This window comes from Cinclus cinclus, chromosome 22, assembly GCF_963662255.1.
Source record: "Cinclus cinclus chromosome 22, bCinCin1.1, whole genome shotgun sequence".
NCBI lineage: Eukaryota > Metazoa > Chordata > Aves > Passeriformes > Cinclidae > Cinclus > Cinclus cinclus.
In genome coordinates, this window is record NC_085067.1 from 4,460,445 (window position 1) to 4,478,054 (window position 17,610).

Genomic DNA, 17,610 nt, shown 5'->3' on the forward strand with positions numbered 1-17,610 from the left:
ATCCCTGGGTAGCTCCATCCCAGTGCCCAGCATCTCAGAGCCTCCCACCACCACTGTGCCAGCCTCTGTGTGCAGCTGCATTCCAGTGCCCAGCACCCCAGAGCCCTCCAGCAGCACCATTCCAGTTCCCCTGTGCAGCTCCATCCCAGTTCCCAGCACCCCAGAGCCCTCCAGCAGCACCATTCCAGTTCCCCTGTGCAGCTCCATCCCAGTTCCCAGCACCCCAGAGCCCTCCAGCAGCACCGTGCCAGTGGCTGGCACCTTGGAGTCCCCTGTCAGCACCATGTGCAGCCTTCTCCTGGGGCCCTGCAACCTGGAATCCCCTGGCAGCACCACCCCAGGGCTCCCCAACATTATTACCTCAGTGTCTTGCAACCCAAACTCTCCAGGCAGCTCTGCTCTACCCCCCTGCAGCTCTAGCTCTCCTGGCAATGCCAGCACAGCCTCCTGCACCCCAGGGCCCCCTGGTACCAGCTCCACTCCACAGAAACCTCCTTTCCACGGGTGGCGAGCAGCACCTCCAGACTTTTCCTGCAGCCTTCTGGCCTCTGAGCCCTCATCTGCAAATGGGAGTGCTGATCCTCTGCGTTGCCAAGGCACCCCTGAGGGAGCCGAGTTCCCCACCCCTGTCCCCCCAGAACAGAGCCCACCTGGCCTCCCTCCCCTTGAGGCCAGTGGGTTGGAGCCTGCAGGATCAGAAGCCACTGTCACCCCTGTCACCTCATCTGAATTGACCCTGGGTGCTGTGTCCTGGATGTTGCCACTGGTGTGGGTGGAGAAGACCCTCAGCAGCTCATTGCTGGTGGAATCCCTGCGGCACAGCCTGCCCCTCCACAAGCCGCAGCAGGACACCAGCACCAGCGTGACCCCAGTGCCCACTGTGGCCACTGGCACCAGCGTGACCCCAGTGCCCACTGTGGCCACTGGCACCAGCGTGACCCCAGTGCCCACTGGCACCAGCGTGACCCCAGTGCCCACTGCAGTTGCGGGCACCAGCACGACCCCAGTGCCCACCACAGCCTTTGGGACCAGCATGACCCCCATGCCCACTATGGCCACGGGCACCAGCATGACCCCGGTGCTCTCCATGGCCACCGGCACCTTCATGACACCTCGGGACGTGTGGGAGAGGAGCATGAACACATCCAGGGGAAGCCTCCCCTGTGCTAAGGACAGCGCTGCAGAAACAGACTCCCTGCTCTGGCAGTAAGTATGAGGACATGCCCCCCTCCATGGGGCTGTGGCACCTGTGGGCTGTCCTTGCCCTAAGCACCTCTCTTTGTCCCCAGTTGTCCCCGGGAGCAGCTGAAGACCCTGCCGAGGGCAGAACTGGAGGGGAGGCTGGAAAGCACCCTCATCATCATCGAAGCCCTCTCGCTGCAGCTCCGTGACTGGCAGGAGAGCCAGCGGCTGCGGCCTGGCGTGGGGCCGGCCAAGCAGAGGGACGTGCTCACACAGACGGATCCCATCCACCCCGAAGGGGTAAGAGTCCTCTCCAAGGCGGTGCCTCCCTGTCCCCTGCAGCCTCGGTGCCGTGACAGTGTCCTTGTGGCCCTGGCAAGACGGTGACCCCGTCTGAGTTGGTGGAGCGGAAGTAAAGCGCGGCTGCAGCATCACGGCATCACGCGCCTGGTGCTGCATTATCATGCCCATATCAACCCGCTGAGTCTGCTGGATTGGAACCCTCGTGGGGGGAAACATCCCTTGTGCACGTGGGGGAGGAGGGGAGGTGTCATGGCTGACCAGCTCTTGCTGGCCCCAGGGTGGAGCGGAGCTGGTATGAAGCACCCTCTGTTCTGGTGGTTGCCTTTGCAAAGAGGAGATTGCCGATGGCTGTCACTGGTGATGAGTGTGCCAGATCACAGCCACGCAGGGCACACGTCTGTGCCCAGTACTGCCTGTGCCAGCTGCTGTAGCACCAGTGTCCTTGTCCCTTCCCCAGAGCACCTGGAGCAGCCAGAGCCTCTTGTTCCGGGGCTTGGCGGATGCTGCTTTTCGGAGCTTGCAGGTGAGCTCCTGCACATCCCTCTGCTTTCCCTTTTCCCTGGGTTTTGGGAGACCTGTTGACACACACAGCTGCTGTTCCTGGTCCCTCACGGTGCTGTTGCCTCCCACAGCTGGAGCAGGAGAGGACCCTGGTGTCCCGGTGCCAGACTGTGCTTGAGAGTGTTCCCAGCAAGGTGCAGAGCTGCCTGGAAGAGAAGGATACCTTCAGGCAGCAAGTGGATGAAGCCCTACAAGCCAAGGATCAGGTAAGGGGGCAGCTGTTGTGCAACAGAGGCAGTCTCAGCTGTCCTCATGCCTTTGGTGGGGCATCTGCATCTCTACGCATCTTTGGGGATGAGGAGCTCCCTGGCATCAAGAAAATCCCAGTGTGGAAAACAAGAAGTGCTGTGTGATGGAGCTCTCTAGATGTTTTTTTTGGCACATACTGGTGGCCCCCGGGAGCAGAAGTCGTAGGCTGATGCATGGCTGGTTCCTGGTAGTTTCCTCTTGTGTGACAGCATGGCTGGAACAGTATCCTCTCCTCTGCAGGAATATCTCTTCCTGGAGGCCTTCCTTGCCCATGCCAGTGCCCAGATCAGTGCCCGTGACCAGAGCCTGGCCTCCCAGCAAGAGCTGAGCACGCTGCTGGCCCATGCCATCAACCTGCAGGTACTGAGTGTGGTGCTACCCCCAGCTACCCCACACTGCATCAGGGGCTGGAAGGGCATCACCATGTCCTGGGCTTGGGTGCACCAGAGGTTTCCTGATGCTGCTGCTGGGAAGCTGCTGCAAATTTGGCCTCAGGGCTGGTACGCCTCCCTTCATGGCCATTAAATATAGTTTTTCCACCATGGCAGTGCTGACTCATCCCTCCTACCCTACAGGCATCCCTGTCTGCCGAGACGCAGTCTTTCCGGGAATTCTTAGACGTCACCTTTGAAAATCTGGAGAAGGAAAAGAGAGCCCTGGATGAGGAGGTGAGAGGTGTCCTGTGGGGGCTCAGCCCCTTGCTGCCCTGACAGTGCTTTGTGCCCTGGGTACCATGACCTGTCCCAGGTCACACAGCAGGACAGTGCTACCAGTGCCATACTGAGCTCTGCCTGGTGCTGTCTCCCTTCCCAGTGGGAGCAGATGAGGGCCCTGGTGTTCCAGTCCTATGCCCTGTTGGAACGTGTGCCTGGCAAGCTTCGGAGCTGCCTGGACGAGCTGGCTGCCACACGGGAACGAGCAGAGGAAGCTCTTCAAGCCAAGGAGGAGGTACAGAGTTGCCTTCTCTCAGTGCTATGAGGTGTCTGAGGCACAGGGTGATTTGGGGTACCCATTGATGTGAGAGCACCCCACAGGGAAGAGCATTCCAGGCCAAGCACCGTGTCTCCACAGGTATCCTGCCAGCTGGAGAAGACCTTGGTGACCCTGCAGGACACAGAGGCTCAGCTGGAGCAGCTGACAGTGGCCAACTCACGCCTGGGCAAAGGTAGGGGTGGGTGATTTGGGGGCTGAAGCTGCCCTATCCTCACTTCCCCTGTTCCCCCTGGCTGACAACTCTTTTCCCTCAGACCTGAGCTCTGTGACCATTAATCTGGCGAGCACGGAGCAGGAGCGCGATGCGCTGCAGCAGGAGAACGAGAAGCAGTGGGAGGAGATGGCCCAGTGGGTTTGAGCCCTGATGTCCTGAGCCCCATCCCACCTCTGGCCCCCAAAACACAGCACCCCCTGATCCCATCCCATCCTATCCCCTCAGGCTGGCGCAGGAGAGGAACTCCCTGCAGCAGGAGTGCAAGGAGCTGTGCCAGGAACTGCGGGAGGCCACCGAGTGTCGGGAGGTAGGAGCTGCCTGACCTTGCCCGAGCCCGTCACACGCTGCCGGCCCCCATCACGGCCTCTCCGGGAAGGCTGGCAGATGGCCAGCAGCGGGATTAGCCCTCCTACGGAGGGGGGATGAGCTTGCGAGGGCGGTTGACATCCCGCACGTAGCGCAGCTTTTCATCCTGCCCGGCAGGGATTCCCAGGGAGGGGGCTGGGCAGCTCTTGGAGATAATTTTCTTGGAGATAATTTTCCCCTGAAGGCATGGAGCTGTCCCTCAGCCTGTCTTATGTCCCCAGTAAACTGGTTTATGGGGTTTGGGCTGCTGAGATAAAGCTGCCCCTGATTAGAAACAGCACCCTGAGGCACGGGAGGTTCTGTGCTAGAGGTGCAATGAGCCCCTCAGGTCCCTGCTTGGCCGCTCACGGTTGTGTCCCCCCACCCTCTTACAGTTCTTGGATCAGGAGAACCAAATGTGCCGCACGCAGCTGCTGGAGGTGGAGGCCAGACTGAACTCCACGCTGGCCACGCTGCAGGAGCGTGTCCTGCAGCACGAGGAGCTGATGGAGTCCCACCAACGCCTGCGGTACTGCCCCGCTCACCAGCTCCACTCCAACCCCTCTAGTTTTGGGAAATCGAGCCCTTCCTGGGGTGTCGGAGGGGACATTTTACCATGGTCACTGCTGTTCCAGCCAAGTGTGGTGGTCCAGGTGGGTGGGGAAGGCCAGCAGATCCCATTTTGAAGCAAGCTGCCTAAATATGTGGGATTTGCACCGTTGCTGGTTCATGGAAAAAGGCAGGCATGTCCCCATCCCACACTGAGGAAGGGAAATGCTGCTCCTGCTGAGGCTGATGCCGTCCCACAGGGAAGAGCAGACTGCCCTCAGCAAAGAGCTGGACAGTACCAAGGCTGAGCTACTCAGCTTGCAGACAAAGAGGAACAAAGTTTCTTGGTGTTCCACGGACATTATGGAGAGCAAGATGCAGTTGCAGGAGCTCGCTGATTGCCTCAAGGCTGCTCTAGAAGAGCAGGTAGGAGCCCTGCGCTGGGGACAGGGATGACAGGATGGCCTGGGGGGGGGGGGGGGGGTCACACACCTGTGGCACTCCATGCCATGGAGCTTGCTGGGGCAGTCACAAGCTGCATTCTGGTGCTGTACTCTCCTTCCCCTCTGAAGGATGATGATGATGCTCCATCGAGAAGCAAAGCCTGGACCCCGGGTCCCCGGACCCCGGGCTGGCAGACCCCACGCCGTGCCTGGACCCCAGCATTCCGCACCCCAGTGTGCCGCACCCCACACACCAGCAGCTCCTTTGTGGGCAGCGTACTGAAGGCTGTGGCAGGGAAAGGTGAGCTGGCACTCCCTTTCTGGGTTTTGGGGAGTCCCAGGATGGGGGTTTGCTCCCTCCTGTGCTGGGGGATGTGCAGGGCTGGGCACAGCTGCCGTCCTCTCTTCTCGCAGATGCCAGTGAAACCACCAAAAGTGGGAGTAAAGCTGCGAAGGACAAACTTGGATCTGTGCCCAAGTCAATAGGTAATGGGGCTGTCACCTTGTCTGGGACTCTGAAGCAGCAGGGCTGCTGTGCAGAGGGATGAGCAGGCATGCCTTCCTTTGTGTGCCCTGGGGCTGATGTTCCTGCTGTGTTGCTCACGAGGCTCTTTCCTGCCTGCAGATCCTGAGGATGCTCTGCTGGAGAGCGTGAAGGAGCTGAGAGCTGTGGTCTCCAACCTTGCCATGCTGAGCTCCCGCATCCAAGAACTGGAACAGAGCGAGTTCAGGGCACTGCAGACAGAGATGTGAGTTCAGCGTGGGCTCATCTCAAGGGTCAGGCAGGGGCATCACTGTCCTGGGCATGGCCTTTCTTGCAGGCAGCCTGCCTGAGCCTGCCTCTTGCCCCAGCCCTGGATTAGACATCTCCTGTCATGGCTAGATGGGCTTTTTCCAGCTTGCTGGGCTGGACCAGGTGTCGTCTCTCACCATGGGCCCAGGGGAATGCCCAGGATGGGGTTTGGTACCTGGTTCTGTGCTTGGCTGTGATCTCCACCCACTCCCCACCACTGTCCTCTCCCAGCTCTGACCTGCAGCTGCGCCTGGAGATGGTGACAGCTGAGAGCCAGGAGAAGGTGGATGGCCAGGCTGCCACCATTGCCAAGCTGAACAAGGTGCTGAGGACCAAGCTCGAGGTGAGACAGAAGTGGGCCAGCACTCACCCCAGAGCAGAGCCAAACTGGGACAGGCACTGATCTAGGTCATGGAGAAATCTGTTGATGCCCCATGGGTGCTCCTGGCTTGTCTGACCTCCTCAGACATGAGAAAACCTGCTCTGGGGTGCTGGGGGTGGCCAGGGCTGGGCACTGCCTGACCCCGCTTCTTCATCCCTGTCAGAATGAGAAGGAGCTGCAGGACGTGGTGAAACAGCAGGAAGAGAAAATGTTGCAACTCATCAACAAGAGTGGGGAAGTTATGGTGTGTGATGGGGTCATGGATGGGCAGCACCCCAGGGGCTGCCAGCCACAGAACCCCTCTCAGCATCCCTTTTTCCCCCTGCAGAGGCTGAAGGCAGAAGTCTCCGAGCTGAAGCGCTTGCTCCAGCTTGCAGAGACAGAAGCCAAGGTGCTGTGGGAAGAGATGAGGGCCAAGGAGCACCAGGTGGACACTACCTACATCCAGGAGCGGGTCATGCTGCGGCGGGAGGTGAGGCTGGGGAGCTGCAGGGCTGAGGTTCCTCATGTCACCCTGCCATGGACAAGGCAGACCTTCAGACCTTCCTCCTCAAACCCTGTCCCCCACTCCAGAGCTTTCCCCCACAGGGATCTCAGCAGGGCTTGCTCATTTTGCAGGTGGATAAACTGAGGCTGCTGCTCGTGGAAAAAGAAAATGAGAATATACGGCTCACTGACAAGTACCTGGAGCAGGTATGTGGAGCCCCAAGGGGCTGCCCTGGCTCCACTTGAAGTATCGGAATGGTTTTGGTTGGAAGGGCCAAAGATGTCACCTAGTTCCAACACTCCTGACATGGGCAGGGGTCCCTTCTCCCTTCTGGGCTGGTCCCTGCCCAAGATTGGACCAGAGTCCTGACAGACACCTTCTACCACCACAGGTCCGAGGGCTGGAGATGAAACTCCATCACACCCAGAAAGTGCTCAGGACCCATGAGGAGATGCAGGAGAAGATAAAAGAGGTGAGATTTATGGTTCACTGCTCACCCTTGCTATGACTGCAACAACACCCACCCAATCACTATTGCTGCTGCTGTTCCCAGGTCCTGCCAGCTGTCCCTGAGGTGGCTCTGGGCTGCCAGGAGCTCCAGAGCCTGCTGCACTACCTGGGCCTGAAGCCAGCCAGCAAGGAAGCTGCTGAGCCGCTATAGCCTGTAGCCTGAAACCTTTCCTGTTGTTAATGTTGTAATTATTTATTGAATAAAGTTGTGTTGGCTTTTACCCTGCCTGCTGTGTGCATTCAGGAAGCTCCCGCTGCTGTGGGTGGGGACAACTTGTCCAACCTGTGCCGGTTGCTCCTGTTCTGTCATGGGGTTGTGGGCACAGCTCCCTACCACCACCCCAGGGCCTCTCCTTCTTGGCAGGGGACACGTCTCCCCCTCTCTGCCAGTGCTTGCTCTCAATAAGGGACCACGTTCCCCAGGCTCCCACCCAGCAGCCAAAGCACCCGGACTGAGCCAGCTTCCCTCCCCTGCTCCCCGCTCCTCCTCCTGCCCTAGATTCCCTCTGTGCCCTGCTCTGCAGGGGCTCGTCGGATCCTGTACCCCATCCTGGGGCTGCAGGCACGAGCCTGTTGCGTGGGAATTGTTCCAGAGGCTGGATCCCTCAGCATATCACAGCGATAGTTCCAGAAGCTGGATCCTGCACCCCTAGCACAGGGCTGTGGGCACATGCCTGTTGCACGAGGATATTTCCTTCTCCCAGCCTGGCTCCAGCACGCAGCATCCCATGGCTCAGCTAGTGCTGGGAGCTCTGCCAGCTCCTGCTCCCAACCCCCTCGGTCCCTGCTGCTGCATGCAGGGGGGGGGTCCCTTAGGGGCTCCCCGGCTCCCAGCACAGCTCCAACCTCATCTCCCTTCTTTCCTGCTGGGACAGCTCCTGCGGGATCCCCCTCCCGGTGGTCCTGACCTTAAGGATGCTCCCCAGTGCCATGGGGACCACGCGGAGCCTTCCCTCCCTTGCGATGGCCCAAAATAGCAGCACTCCAACAAGTGCTCTGGTTTTTAATGGCCTCTTTCTCCTGCCCAAGGGGGGTGGAAATCACCTTCCCCTGCCCTCTGCCACAGCCCTGCCTCTCGCTCTGTGTGGGGCGGGTGCTGTGACCGATTTATTTACCCAGGAAATGGAGGTGTTTGGGGCTGTGCCTCCATGTCCTGGGTGCGTGGGTGGCTCGTGGGGAAGCGGTGCCCTCTGCTCCCTGGCACTGCCTCCCTCCCTGCTCTGTGAGCCGGCTGGGGTGCGTACAGCCTCCCGAGGTGCAAGGCTGGCAGTGGTGGGGGGGGCGGCTCTGGGATGTAGGGAGATGTGCTCCCTTCCCTGAATTATGGCCACGCAGGGTGGCTGAGCCTCCTTTTACGGCGGGATTCAGCACAGCGGGGCCCTGGCAGCCGTCCCCGTGGGGCGAGTGGGGACACTGGTATTGTCCCTGTGCTGGCTGCGGGTGGTTTTTTAGGGGGGTTGGTCTCCTGTGAGTGTCCCCACCCTGTCCTGGAGGGTCTGGGGCTCAGTGCTGCTGGCCCCTGGGCGCAGAGGTGACCCAGATGGGGTATCCTGCACAGTAACGGTGACCCCAGCCTGGGGGTGGGACAGGGGGGTCCCTGGCCCAGAGGTGATGAAGGGAAAGACTCTTTTTGGATCGTAGTGGCAATAAGGGGGCACAAGCAGGGGTGTCAGAGGTCCCTGCCCATAACCAAGCAGGGGTGGTGAGACAGAGGGGTCTCCAGCAGCAACTGGAGCTGGCACGGCGGAGTCCCTGGGTGGCATGAGGAAGCCTTCCCATGACAAGAGGTGACTCAGCTGCGTCCCTGGGCGGTGGCGGGGGGGGGGGGCACAGAGGGGTCCCCATCACCAGCAAGGCGTCGCAAAGTGGTGATAGAGGGGTCCCCAGCCTAGAATTGTCACCTTAGGGTCGCCAGAAGCGCGGGGGTTGTCGCCGGCGGTGGGGGAGGGCACGACCCCGGCGAGGAGGGCGGGGGGCTGTGGCCGGCAGGGGGGCGCGGGCGGTGGCGGGGGCGGGCCCGGGGCGGGGCGGGGCGGGGGGCCGGTCCTGCCCGGTGCCGCCCCGCCGGTCACGTAGCTCTGCGGCACCGCAGCCACATTTACCGCGGGGTCGGAGCGCGCAGTCCGCAGTCCGTTCTGGTCGCCGCCGCCCTACACGGTACGGGGGAGTCGGGGATCGGGAAGAGCCGGGGGACCGGGTGGAGCTGCCGGGGGTACAGCCGGAAGGTCCCGGCGGTGGGAGCCGGCAGCCCCGCCGAGCCTCCTGGGTGTCTCCGTGCGGCATCACGGGGGTCGGTCCGCGCTGGGGGGCTCCAGGGCAGAGACCCCCGGGCATGGGGGTACTGGGGGTTTGGGGGGACCTAGGATACTTCTTTTGCGCTGGCGGAGCTCGAGTGTCTGCGGTTCCGGCCGAGGGATCGAGCGCCCCGGCTCCTGGGGGGCATCACCAGCCCCGCGACGGCGCCAGCCCCGGGGTATCGCCGTCCTTGGCGTACCCCAAACTTTGGGTACCTCCATCCCCGGGTTGTGCCGCCCTGGGGAGGCTCCGTCCCTCATTCCCGTGCTATTTCCGTTCCCCCGGTATCCCCATCCCCGTGTTATCGTCATCGCCCGCGTAACCTCCCCGCGGGATATTGCCGGCTATGGAGTGACTCCGTCTCCGGGGTACCCCAAAGCCTGGGTAACTCCGGACTCAGGTAGTGCCTCCGTGGGGTTTCTCTTTCCCTTTTTTCCGGGAGTATTTCCGCCTCCCCCGGTACCCACATCCCCGTGCTGTTTCCACTCCTCGCGGGGTATTCCCATCCCCAGGGTACCCCCATCCCAGTCCCCTCGTGTCCCGCGCGGGTCCCCGCGGATCTGCGCTCCCTCAAGATGGCTGGGCTGGGGGCGGGCTGGCAGGCGGGCAGGCACCAAAATGGCTGGGAGCTGCCCGGCATCCTCCACGATCCCTGCCACGAGGCTTACACAACATGCCCTGGCCGGTGGGGCCGGGCTGCCAGCCCCGTGGGGGTCCCCGCTGCCCGGGGAAGGGGATACGTGTGGTTTCGGGGTGTCACCCCGGTGGTGCGTGACTCAGTCCCCGTCCGCTCGCAGCCATCGCCACCATGACGCACCAACACCCCGCGCTGACGGCCGAGCAGAAGAAGGAGCTTTCGGACATCGCGCTGCGGATCGTGGCCCCGGGGAAGGGCATCCTGGCAGCCGATGAGTCCGTAGGTCAGTTTGGGAAGGGGAAATCTGTCCCACCTCCCCTTTTCCTCACGCTGGATGGAGGCTGACGAGGGTGCTGGGTGCCTGCAGGGAGCATGGCCAAGCGTCTCAACCAGATTGGTGTGGAAAACACGGAGGAGAACCGCCGGCTGTACCGCCAGATCCTCTTCAGCGCCGACAGCCGGGTGAAAAAATGCATCGGGGGCGTCATTTTCTTCCATGAGACCATGTACCAGAAGGCTGATGACGGCACCCCCTTCGTCCAAATGATCAAGGACAAGGGCATCGTTGTGGGCATCAAGGTGTGGGGCATATCTTGCTGGGTTTGTGGGGTGCTGAGGGTGCTTGGAGGGTGCTGGTGAGGCTCAGCGCCGCCTTCCTCTTGTTCCACAGGTGGACAAGGGTGTTGTGCCTCTGGCCGGGACCGATGGCGAGACCACCACGCAGGGTAGGTGTAGCAGGGGCTGTGGGGTTTGGGGCTGCAGGCTTTGGGGGTTTGTGGCTGTGTGACTGACACGCTGCCCCATAGGTCTGGATGGGCTGTGGGAGCGCTGTGCCCAGTACAAGAAGGACGGGGCAGACTTTGCAAAGTGGCGCTGCGTGCTGAAGATCAGCGAGCACACTCCCTCCGCGCTTGCCATCATGGAGAACGCAAACGTCCTGGCCCGCTACGCCAGCATCTGCCAGCAGGTACGTGTGTGCCTGCTGCCATTGCCCCACAGGGCAGTGTGAGGCTCAGCACTGCGCCTGTGCAGTGATGATGATCCCTGGGGATCATCCCCAGCGGCTGGACATAACCCCTGTGTTGGGTAACACCTCACATGGGTGGCACGGGCACGACCCATCGGGTCAGGCATCAATCCATGGGGCCAGGCATTGCTACGTGCACCTCACAAACATGGGCATTACTCCATAGGGCCGAAAACTGACCCAGCTTGGGCATCCCCCCATGGGGCTGGGCATCACTGCCAAGGGGGACATTGAGCTTCAGGGCTGAGCATCACTCTGAAGGTCTGGGTATTGTCCCTTGTAGCAATGGGGCTGAGGGATACCCAGGGACATCACTGATGGCCTTTGACTGTTTGCAGAATGGCATTGTGCCCATAGTGGAGCCAGAGATCCTGCCTGATGGTGACCACGATCTCAAGAGGTGCCAGTATGTGACAGAGAAGGTGAGTGGTGGGGTGGCAGCAGGGTGGGCGCCATGCTGTGCCGTGCCATGCTAGGAGACTCCATGCTGCCTGTCCTCCCTAGGTGCTGGCAGCTGTCTACAAGGCACTGAGTGACCACCATGTCTACCTGGAGGGAACACTGCTGAAGCCCAACATGGTGACGCCTGGGCACTCCTGCCCTACCAAGTACAGCCCAGAAGAGATCGCCATGGCCACTGTCACCGCTCTGCGCCGCACCGTGCCCCCAGCCGTGCCAGGTACCAGCCCTGGCATGTGGCAGAGACTGGGAGAGCAATGCCCTGTGTCCTCTCCCATGCCATAACCCTGCTCTCCACAGGTGTCACCTTCCTGTCTGGGGGTCAGAGTGAGGAGGAGGCCTCCATCAACCTCAACGCCATCAACACGTGCCCGCTGGTGCGGCCATGGGCCCTCACCTTCTCTTACGGGCGGGCGCTGCAGGCGTCGGCGCTCAGTGCCTGGCGCGGGCAGAGGGACAATGCCGAAGCTGCCACCGAGGAGTTTGTCAAGCGTGCAGAGGTGATGGGGGTGGCCCTCCTCCTGGGAGGGGAGTGCCAAGGGATGGGCTGTTGGGGACACTAAGGGAGGAGGGGTGGCTGAGGGCTGTCTCCCACAGGCTGAGAGAAAACACCAAGGGCTGTGCCCCTTAGGACAAGGGGATGCCAAGGACCATGGTCACCATGGAAAGGACGCAGTACTGGCTGTGAGAGGACAGCCAGAGCTGTGTTCCCATGGGGGAATGAGGGGTGCCAAGGGCCACATCCCTGCACTCTGCTCCCCAGGTGTCCCCATGAGCGGGAGGACCCTGCAGGCTGTGCCCCAGAGACTTGGGGACCTGGAGTGACACTCCAGCGTTACCACTGACCTTTCCTTTTCCCGCAGGTGAACGGGCTGGCAGCGCTGGGCAAGTATGAAGGCAGCGGGGACGACTCGGGGGCCGCCGGGCAGTCCCTCTACGTGGCCAACCACGCGTACTGAGCCCCGGCCGGGCAGCCCACCGGCCCCGGCCCCCGCCCCGGCCCCTCCCCGCCACCGCTCACACCCCGCTTCCACCCCAGCCACCCAGGGGAGCCGCCACGCGGGGAGGGGAAGGGGGAGCACCCCGCGGGATGTCCGCAGATTGAACGAGGGCTCCGGCTCAGCCGGGCCTTTGGGGAGAGCCAGCCGGGTGCCCCTTTGGCCGGGGGGCTCCGTGAGGGGAGGAGGGCAGGCCGCGTGGGGGGCAGGAGGGGAGGCCTGGGGGTGCCCCTGCCCTGCCGTAGCTTTGCAGTCCTGGTCGCTGCCGCCCTTGGGGCGCCTGTGTCGTGTTCGCCGTGTGCACCCCGTGTACCAAATAGCCTAACAACGAATAAATGGTAGAGACAGCGCTGTGCCGCCTCTTTCCTCGCCGCGGGGCACCCGGGAGCTCTTCCCCCTCCCCCCCCGATCTGGACATCGCCGGCAGCGTGTTGCGCTTACTTATGCAATGAGCTATGCTGGGTCTTAGCCCGCCCACACACATCGCGAGTCTCCGTGAGCTTGGCAGAGGGCGGGTGCGCTCCACCTAAGGGCGATGGGACGGGTGAGGAGCTCCTGTCTCCCCTCCCGGTGCCCCGGTACCGGTACTGGGCCTTTCCCCAGTGCCCGCTGTCGGTGCCACGTGTCCCTCCGCGGCACTCGTAGAGGTCAAAGCCCGCCTCCTCACGGCCGATACGCGCTCTGATTGGTTCCGCTGCCGCCCGTGTGTGCCGCCGCGCGGCGCACGCCACGCTCATTGGCTGCCTTACGTATTATGAGCTTTGATTGGCTGGGCTGGCACAGGGTCCGTGCCTCCTGAGTGGGCCAGGAAGTGAAGATGGCGGCGGCGGCTGCATTGGCAGCGGATGAAGCAGGTACTGGTGGGCTCGGGTGCTCGTTGTTTGTTCGCTGTTTCCCGGTTCCCTGATCCCGGTCTCTGGGGAGCTGGGTCGGTGCTGAGCGCTGTCCCCACAGAGCGGGCGCGGGGCCGGCGCGCCGCCCTGTCCTTCGCGACCATCGCTGTGGTGCTGGGACTGCCGCTGTGGTGGAAGACAACCGAGACCTACCGCGCTGCGCTGCCCTACGCGGACATCGATGGACTCGGCCGGCAGCTGGTGAGCACCAGGCGGGCCCGGAGGCGGCGGCTCTGGGGGCTTCGGAGCCCGGGCTGACGCTGCCCCTGTGCAGGTTCGGCTGGTGGTGCCCATTACCGTAGTCTTCGGCCCGGGGTCGGTGCCCAGGGACCTGCCGAGGCCGCTGCCCTTCAGGGACGTGCAGGAGGTGGAAATTTCCGTGAACTGTGAGAGACCACTTTGTCTGTCCCTGCCCCGTCTGCTCCTCATGGGTGGCCTCGTCCTTTCCTAGGGATCCCAACCTGCCCATGGCTTCACTCCCTGGCAGCCCAGAGCTCCCGGGACCCCAGCCCCACTCACCAGCATCATCCTGTCTTGAGCTGGCGGGGAGCAGGACAACGAGGGTGCTGCAGGGAAGGGAGCAGCTCCATCGCCTAGGAGTGGGGACAATGGAGCCCTGAGGGGGTGGGATGTGTCTGGCTGGTGTGGGGCTGTCTCACTACCAGCATGGACCAGTGATGCTACAGTCCATAGTTCACCCAACTGGCACGCAAAGGACTTCATGCCGTGTGTCCCCTTGGGGTTTTCCCTTGTCCCTCTGAGCACCAGACTCCTGTGAGGGGCCTGGGATCAGCAGATTCACTCAGGTTCTCTGCCCCTGCAGTGAGAACCAGCGTCACGTCCCGCTATGAGATGCACTATCGCCACACTACGGGTCAGGAGGAGGCAGCACTGGCTGCAGTGACTGCACGAGGTATTGGAGCAGGGAATTTCTGGGGAGCTCTTTTTCCTGAAGCTGGCTGAGCTGAGAACACGCTTTGCTTTGTCTCAGAGTGAGACAGGGATTGGAGTGATATTCCCAACCCTGCCAGTGCTTCCATCTTCCCCAGAGGCTGATGCTGCTTTGCACCCACTGCAGGACACTACCATGGGCTCTCTGACCATGTATGTGGTCTCTGAAACCTCCTCTCTCCTGCCTCAGGTAAGGAGTAGCACCCTATGGTGCCAGCCTCTGCGTGCTTCACCCCTGGGAGGTGGCATTTGTCACAAGTGGCTGTCACAGGTGGCAGTGTGCTGTTCTCAGGGTACTGCTCCCAGCCCTCACCCCATCCCATCCCCAGGGCATCAGTGTCTATGTGGGGAAGCACCGCAGTGCCCTGGTGAGGGCTGTGGGCAGCCTGGCCGCCCTGCAGGCCCGGCTCAGGGAGGTGACACAGGTGATGTCCTTCACGGCCAGCTCCATCGCCACCGCCCTGTCGGACCGCGTGCCCAATGGACAGCTCAGCCCTGATGCACGGCGGTACCTGAAATCCAGCCTGGGTATGGATGTGCCCTCCATCCCTGTTCCCTGGTCTCGGGAAAGCCTTCTGCTCCTGGGGAAGATCCCGTTCCTGCTCTACATGTGGCATCCCTGGATGTCTTCTGGGCTAAAAGACCCCTTTGACTGTAGCAGCAGTTGTGGGCCAGGGTTGTGCTGTGATTGCTCTGTTGGTGTCACCGCACACTGCGGGGCAGGGAGGAGGGGATAGGCCCTGCTGCTCTTGGGAGCTCTGTTAGGGCCTCTGTGGCTCACAGGCTGCGGGTCCTTGCAGGATACGAGATCACCTTCAGCCTGCTGAACCCTGACCCCAAGTCCCACACTGTGGACTGGGACATTGAGGGGGCTGTGAACCGCTACGTGAAGCCTGTTCTGGACAAACTGAGCTTGGTGGCCAACTTCTCTGTGGATTCACAGGTGAGGGTTGAGAGAGATGGTGGGGAAAGCCCAGCCTTGACCTCCCTGGGATGCACTTCTCTGCCAGCAATGTGTCCTTGTGTGCCTGCAGATCCTGTACTACGCTGTCCTAGGAGTGACACCACGCTATAACAAGGAGTCCTCCAGCTTCCTCCTGAGTGCTCACAGCCTCCCACATGTCATCAACCCTGTGGAGGCCCGGCTGGGTGAGCACCATGCTTATGGCTCACTGGGATCTCTCTCATGGGACCATAGCTCCCTTTCCCCCAGCTCATGTGAGAGCTGCTGGGCTGGCTGTGAAGGAGGAGCTGGGCTGTGGCCTGCTCTTGCTTTGCCTGCCAGCCACAAGAGTTCTGTGACTGTCCTACTGCAGGCTCCAGTGCTGCCTCACTCTACCCTGTTCTGAACTTCCTGCTGTATGTGCCAGAGCGCTCCCACTCCCCTCTGTACATCCACGACAAGGATGGAGCCCCAGTGAGCACCAACGCCTTCCACAGCCCTCGCTGGGGTGGCATAATGGTATGGAACCACGAGCATGCTGTCAGTACTGGGGACAAGGTGGTGGCTCCCTGTTCCCAACTGGTGACCCTGTTGGCCCTGAGGCTATGCTTCACTGACATGTTCTCTTGCAGGTTTACAATGTTGAAGCCCCTGTTTCCTCCCAAGCCTCCCTCCCTTTGCATGTAGATGTGGACATGGCACGAGTGATGGAGGTTTTCCTGGCCCAGCTCCGGTGAGGATGTGCTCTTCCCTCCCCAGGCCTCTGTGGAAATCACTGGGGTCAGAACAGGCTGTACCCAAACAGCTTGTTCACTCTTCCTTCCATGGGTGCTGTGAGGCTGAGGGTGGTTCTTTGTGGCCTTTGAGGTGCTGGCTACTGGCCATCACTGCTCTGTGGCCAGGGATGCTGGCACATCTCCCATCTCCTCAGGTAGGAGGCTTGGTTTATCATGCCACACATCCAGGAGGCAATTAGGCAGGACTGGGACTAAATAGGGAAGAAGAGCAGGGAGCTCAAGGGAATGCAGGCTTGTGATATTGGCTGGGACCATCCCTTCTACTTCCAGGTTACTCTTTGGGCTATCTCAGGAAGAGGTGCCCCCTGAATTTCTGCTGGAAAGCCCAGGGAATGAGGGGCTGGCTGACTGGGAGCTGGACCACCTCCTCTGGGCCCACACTGTGGAGAACATCGCTACTGTGTCCACCACCCTGACCTCGCTGGCCCAGCTCCTGGACAAGATTGGGAACATTGTCATCAAGGATGATGTTGCCTCTGAGGTAGGGCTGGGGCACCCTGAAGTGGGGAGCGGAGGGGGCTGAATGTCCCTGTTGCCCTCCCAGGCCAGGGACTGACCCTTGGTGTTGTTCCCACACAGGTGTACCGGGCAGTGGCCTCAGTCCAGAGTGCTGTGACCAAGCTGTCCCTGGGCCATCTGCATGCAGCTTTCCAGGCCAGCAAGGAGGCTGTCACCTCCTCAGAGAGGGCCTTCTTTGACCCATCTCTCCTCCATCTCCTCTACTTCCCTGATGACCAGAAGTTTGCCATTTACATCCCGCTCTTCCTGCCCATGGCTGTCCCAATTCTCCTATCCTTGGCCAAGATTGTCCGGGAGACCAGGCTCCGTAAGAAGGAGCCCACCAAGATGGACTGAGAGATGGTGCCCTGGCTTGGGGCTGTCCACACCCACTGGGAGGCTGTTGTTACAGACCCACGGCCCAGAAGGGCACCCCAGGGCCAGGCCTGGCTGCTGGGCTTGGCTGTGCCAGGGCCAGGATGCAGGAGCGGGAAGAGAGGTTGCTTCAGGAGGTGGGAAGGGGTCTCAGTTTAGGTGCTGAGCCCTCCTGCCCCCCTAGAGGCAGAGAGGGGAGGGAGGGTGCTACCTTGGTGCACCCCGAGCCTGGTGCTGTATTTAGAAGAAGCTGCTGTGTAAATAAAGAACCCCCTGTTCTGTGGGGGACTGAGGTGGGGCTGTGTGAACCTTTTTTAGCCTTCTGGGGTGTGCCTGTTGCCCTGCCTTGCTTTCCTGTTCCTACTCCATTGCTTTATGGGGTCTGGCTCCTGTCTTGTGGGTATTTAGCATAAAAAACCAAAACAAACAACTTAATGGAGGAGGGGGGACAATTCCTGGAGTCCATGCCGTCCAGGCGTGGAGAGCCCCCGGGGGCAACCCCCCCCTTGAGCGGGCTCCACCTCCTCCCTTGTGTGTCGGTCTAAGGCTGCCTGGGGCGAGTGTCCCTGGGCCAGGTGTGGGGTCTGTCCCCACCTCACCCGCGCTCCTGGCAGAGGGGGTTCGCAGGAGCGGGGGACCCCAGTCTCCTCCAGCAGAAAAGCTTTTCCCTGAACCCCAGGGAGCAGCGGGGGGAGCGTTGTCGTTCCTCCCGCCCCCTCGTTCCTC

At 61.6% G+C, this 17,610-nt stretch overlaps 3 protein-coding genes across 3 annotated transcripts; all 3 read left to right on the forward strand.

Moving 5' to 3' along the window:
- The first annotated feature begins 515 nt into the window (after positions 1–515).
- On the forward strand, positions 516–7,232 carry SPAG5 (sperm associated antigen 5). Its single transcript, XM_062507080.1, has 21 exons — positions 516–1,206; positions 1,290–1,482; positions 1,943–2,008; positions 2,118–2,252; positions 2,536–2,655; positions 2,871–2,963; positions 3,109–3,243; positions 3,367–3,460; positions 3,543–3,636; positions 3,728–3,809; positions 4,243–4,376; positions 4,657–4,822; positions 4,969–5,140; positions 5,254–5,325; positions 5,465–5,588; positions 5,864–5,975; positions 6,178–6,258; positions 6,343–6,486; positions 6,633–6,707; positions 6,893–6,973; positions 7,055–7,232. Exons 1-21 carry the CDS (start codon positions 755–757, stop codon positions 7,160–7,162), a joined length of 2,733 nt encoding a protein of 910 aa, XP_062363064.1. The 5' UTR covers positions 516–754; the 3' UTR covers positions 7,163–7,232.
- Positions 7,233–9,134: 1,902 nt separating this feature from the next.
- Positions 9,135–12,775, forward strand: ALDOC (aldolase, fructose-bisphosphate C). Its single transcript, XM_062507102.1, has 9 exons — positions 9,135–9,168; positions 10,104–10,226; positions 10,311–10,522; positions 10,614–10,668; positions 10,750–10,910; positions 11,309–11,392; positions 11,475–11,649; positions 11,730–11,929; positions 12,293–12,775. Exons 2-9 carry the CDS (start codon positions 10,115–10,117, stop codon positions 12,386–12,388), a joined length of 1,095 nt encoding a protein of 364 aa, XP_062363086.1. The 5' UTR covers positions 9,135–9,168; positions 10,104–10,114; the 3' UTR covers positions 12,389–12,775.
- A 469-nt stretch (positions 12,776–13,244) lies between these two features.
- On the forward strand, positions 13,245–17,150 carry PIGS (phosphatidylinositol glycan anchor biosynthesis class S). Its single transcript, XM_062507338.1, has 11 exons — positions 13,245–13,281; positions 13,384–13,521; positions 14,144–14,233; positions 14,370–14,461; positions 14,601–14,799; positions 15,072–15,214; positions 15,306–15,420; positions 15,588–15,733; positions 15,847–15,947; positions 16,282–16,492; positions 16,591–17,150. Exons 1-11 carry the CDS (start codon positions 13,245–13,247, stop codon positions 16,864–16,866), a joined length of 1,548 nt encoding a protein of 515 aa, XP_062363322.1. The 3' UTR covers positions 16,867–17,150.
- Positions 17,151–17,610: the final 460 nt, after the last annotated feature.

What these genes read in the sequence shown, in the direction of transcription:
- ALDOC (XM_062507102.1), top strand. Translation starts at nt 10,115, where the DNA reads ATGACGCACCAACACCCCGCGCTGACGGCCGAGCAGAAGAAGGAGCTT. An exon ending in ACGCCAGCATCTGCCAGCAG is followed by an intron (nt 10,911 to 11,308) that starts GTACGTGTGTGC and finishes GACTGTTTGCAG; the next exon opens with AATGGCATTGTGCCCATAGT. An exon ending in GCCAGTATGTGACAGAGAAG is followed by an intron (nt 11,393 to 11,474) that starts GTGAGTGGTGGG and finishes TGTCCTCCCTAG; the next exon opens with GTGCTGGCAGCTGTCTACAA.
- PIGS (XM_062507338.1), top strand. Translation starts at nt 13,245, where the DNA reads ATGGCGGCGGCGGCTGCATTGGCAGCGGATGAAGCAG. An exon ending in ATGGACTCGGCCGGCAGCTG is followed by an intron (nt 13,522 to 14,143) that starts GTGAGCACCAGG and finishes CTGCCCCTGCAG; the next exon opens with TGAGAACCAGCGTCACGTCC. An exon ending in ACTTCTCTGTGGATTCACAG is followed by an intron (nt 15,215 to 15,305) that starts GTGAGGGTTGAG and finishes GTGTGCCTGCAG; the next exon opens with ATCCTGTACTACGCTGTCCT.
- SPAG5 (XM_062507080.1), top strand. Translation starts at nt 755, where the DNA reads ATGTTGCCACTGGTGTGGGTGGAGAAGACCCTCAGCAGCTCATTGCTG. An exon ending in AGGGCACTGCAGACAGAGAT is followed by an intron (nt 5,589 to 5,863) that starts GTGAGTTCAGCG and finishes GTCCTCTCCCAG; the next exon opens with CTCTGACCTGCAGCTGCGCC. An exon ending in CTGACAAGTACCTGGAGCAG is followed by an intron (nt 6,708 to 6,892) that starts GTATGTGGAGCC and finishes CTACCACCACAG; the next exon opens with GTCCGAGGGCTGGAGATGAA.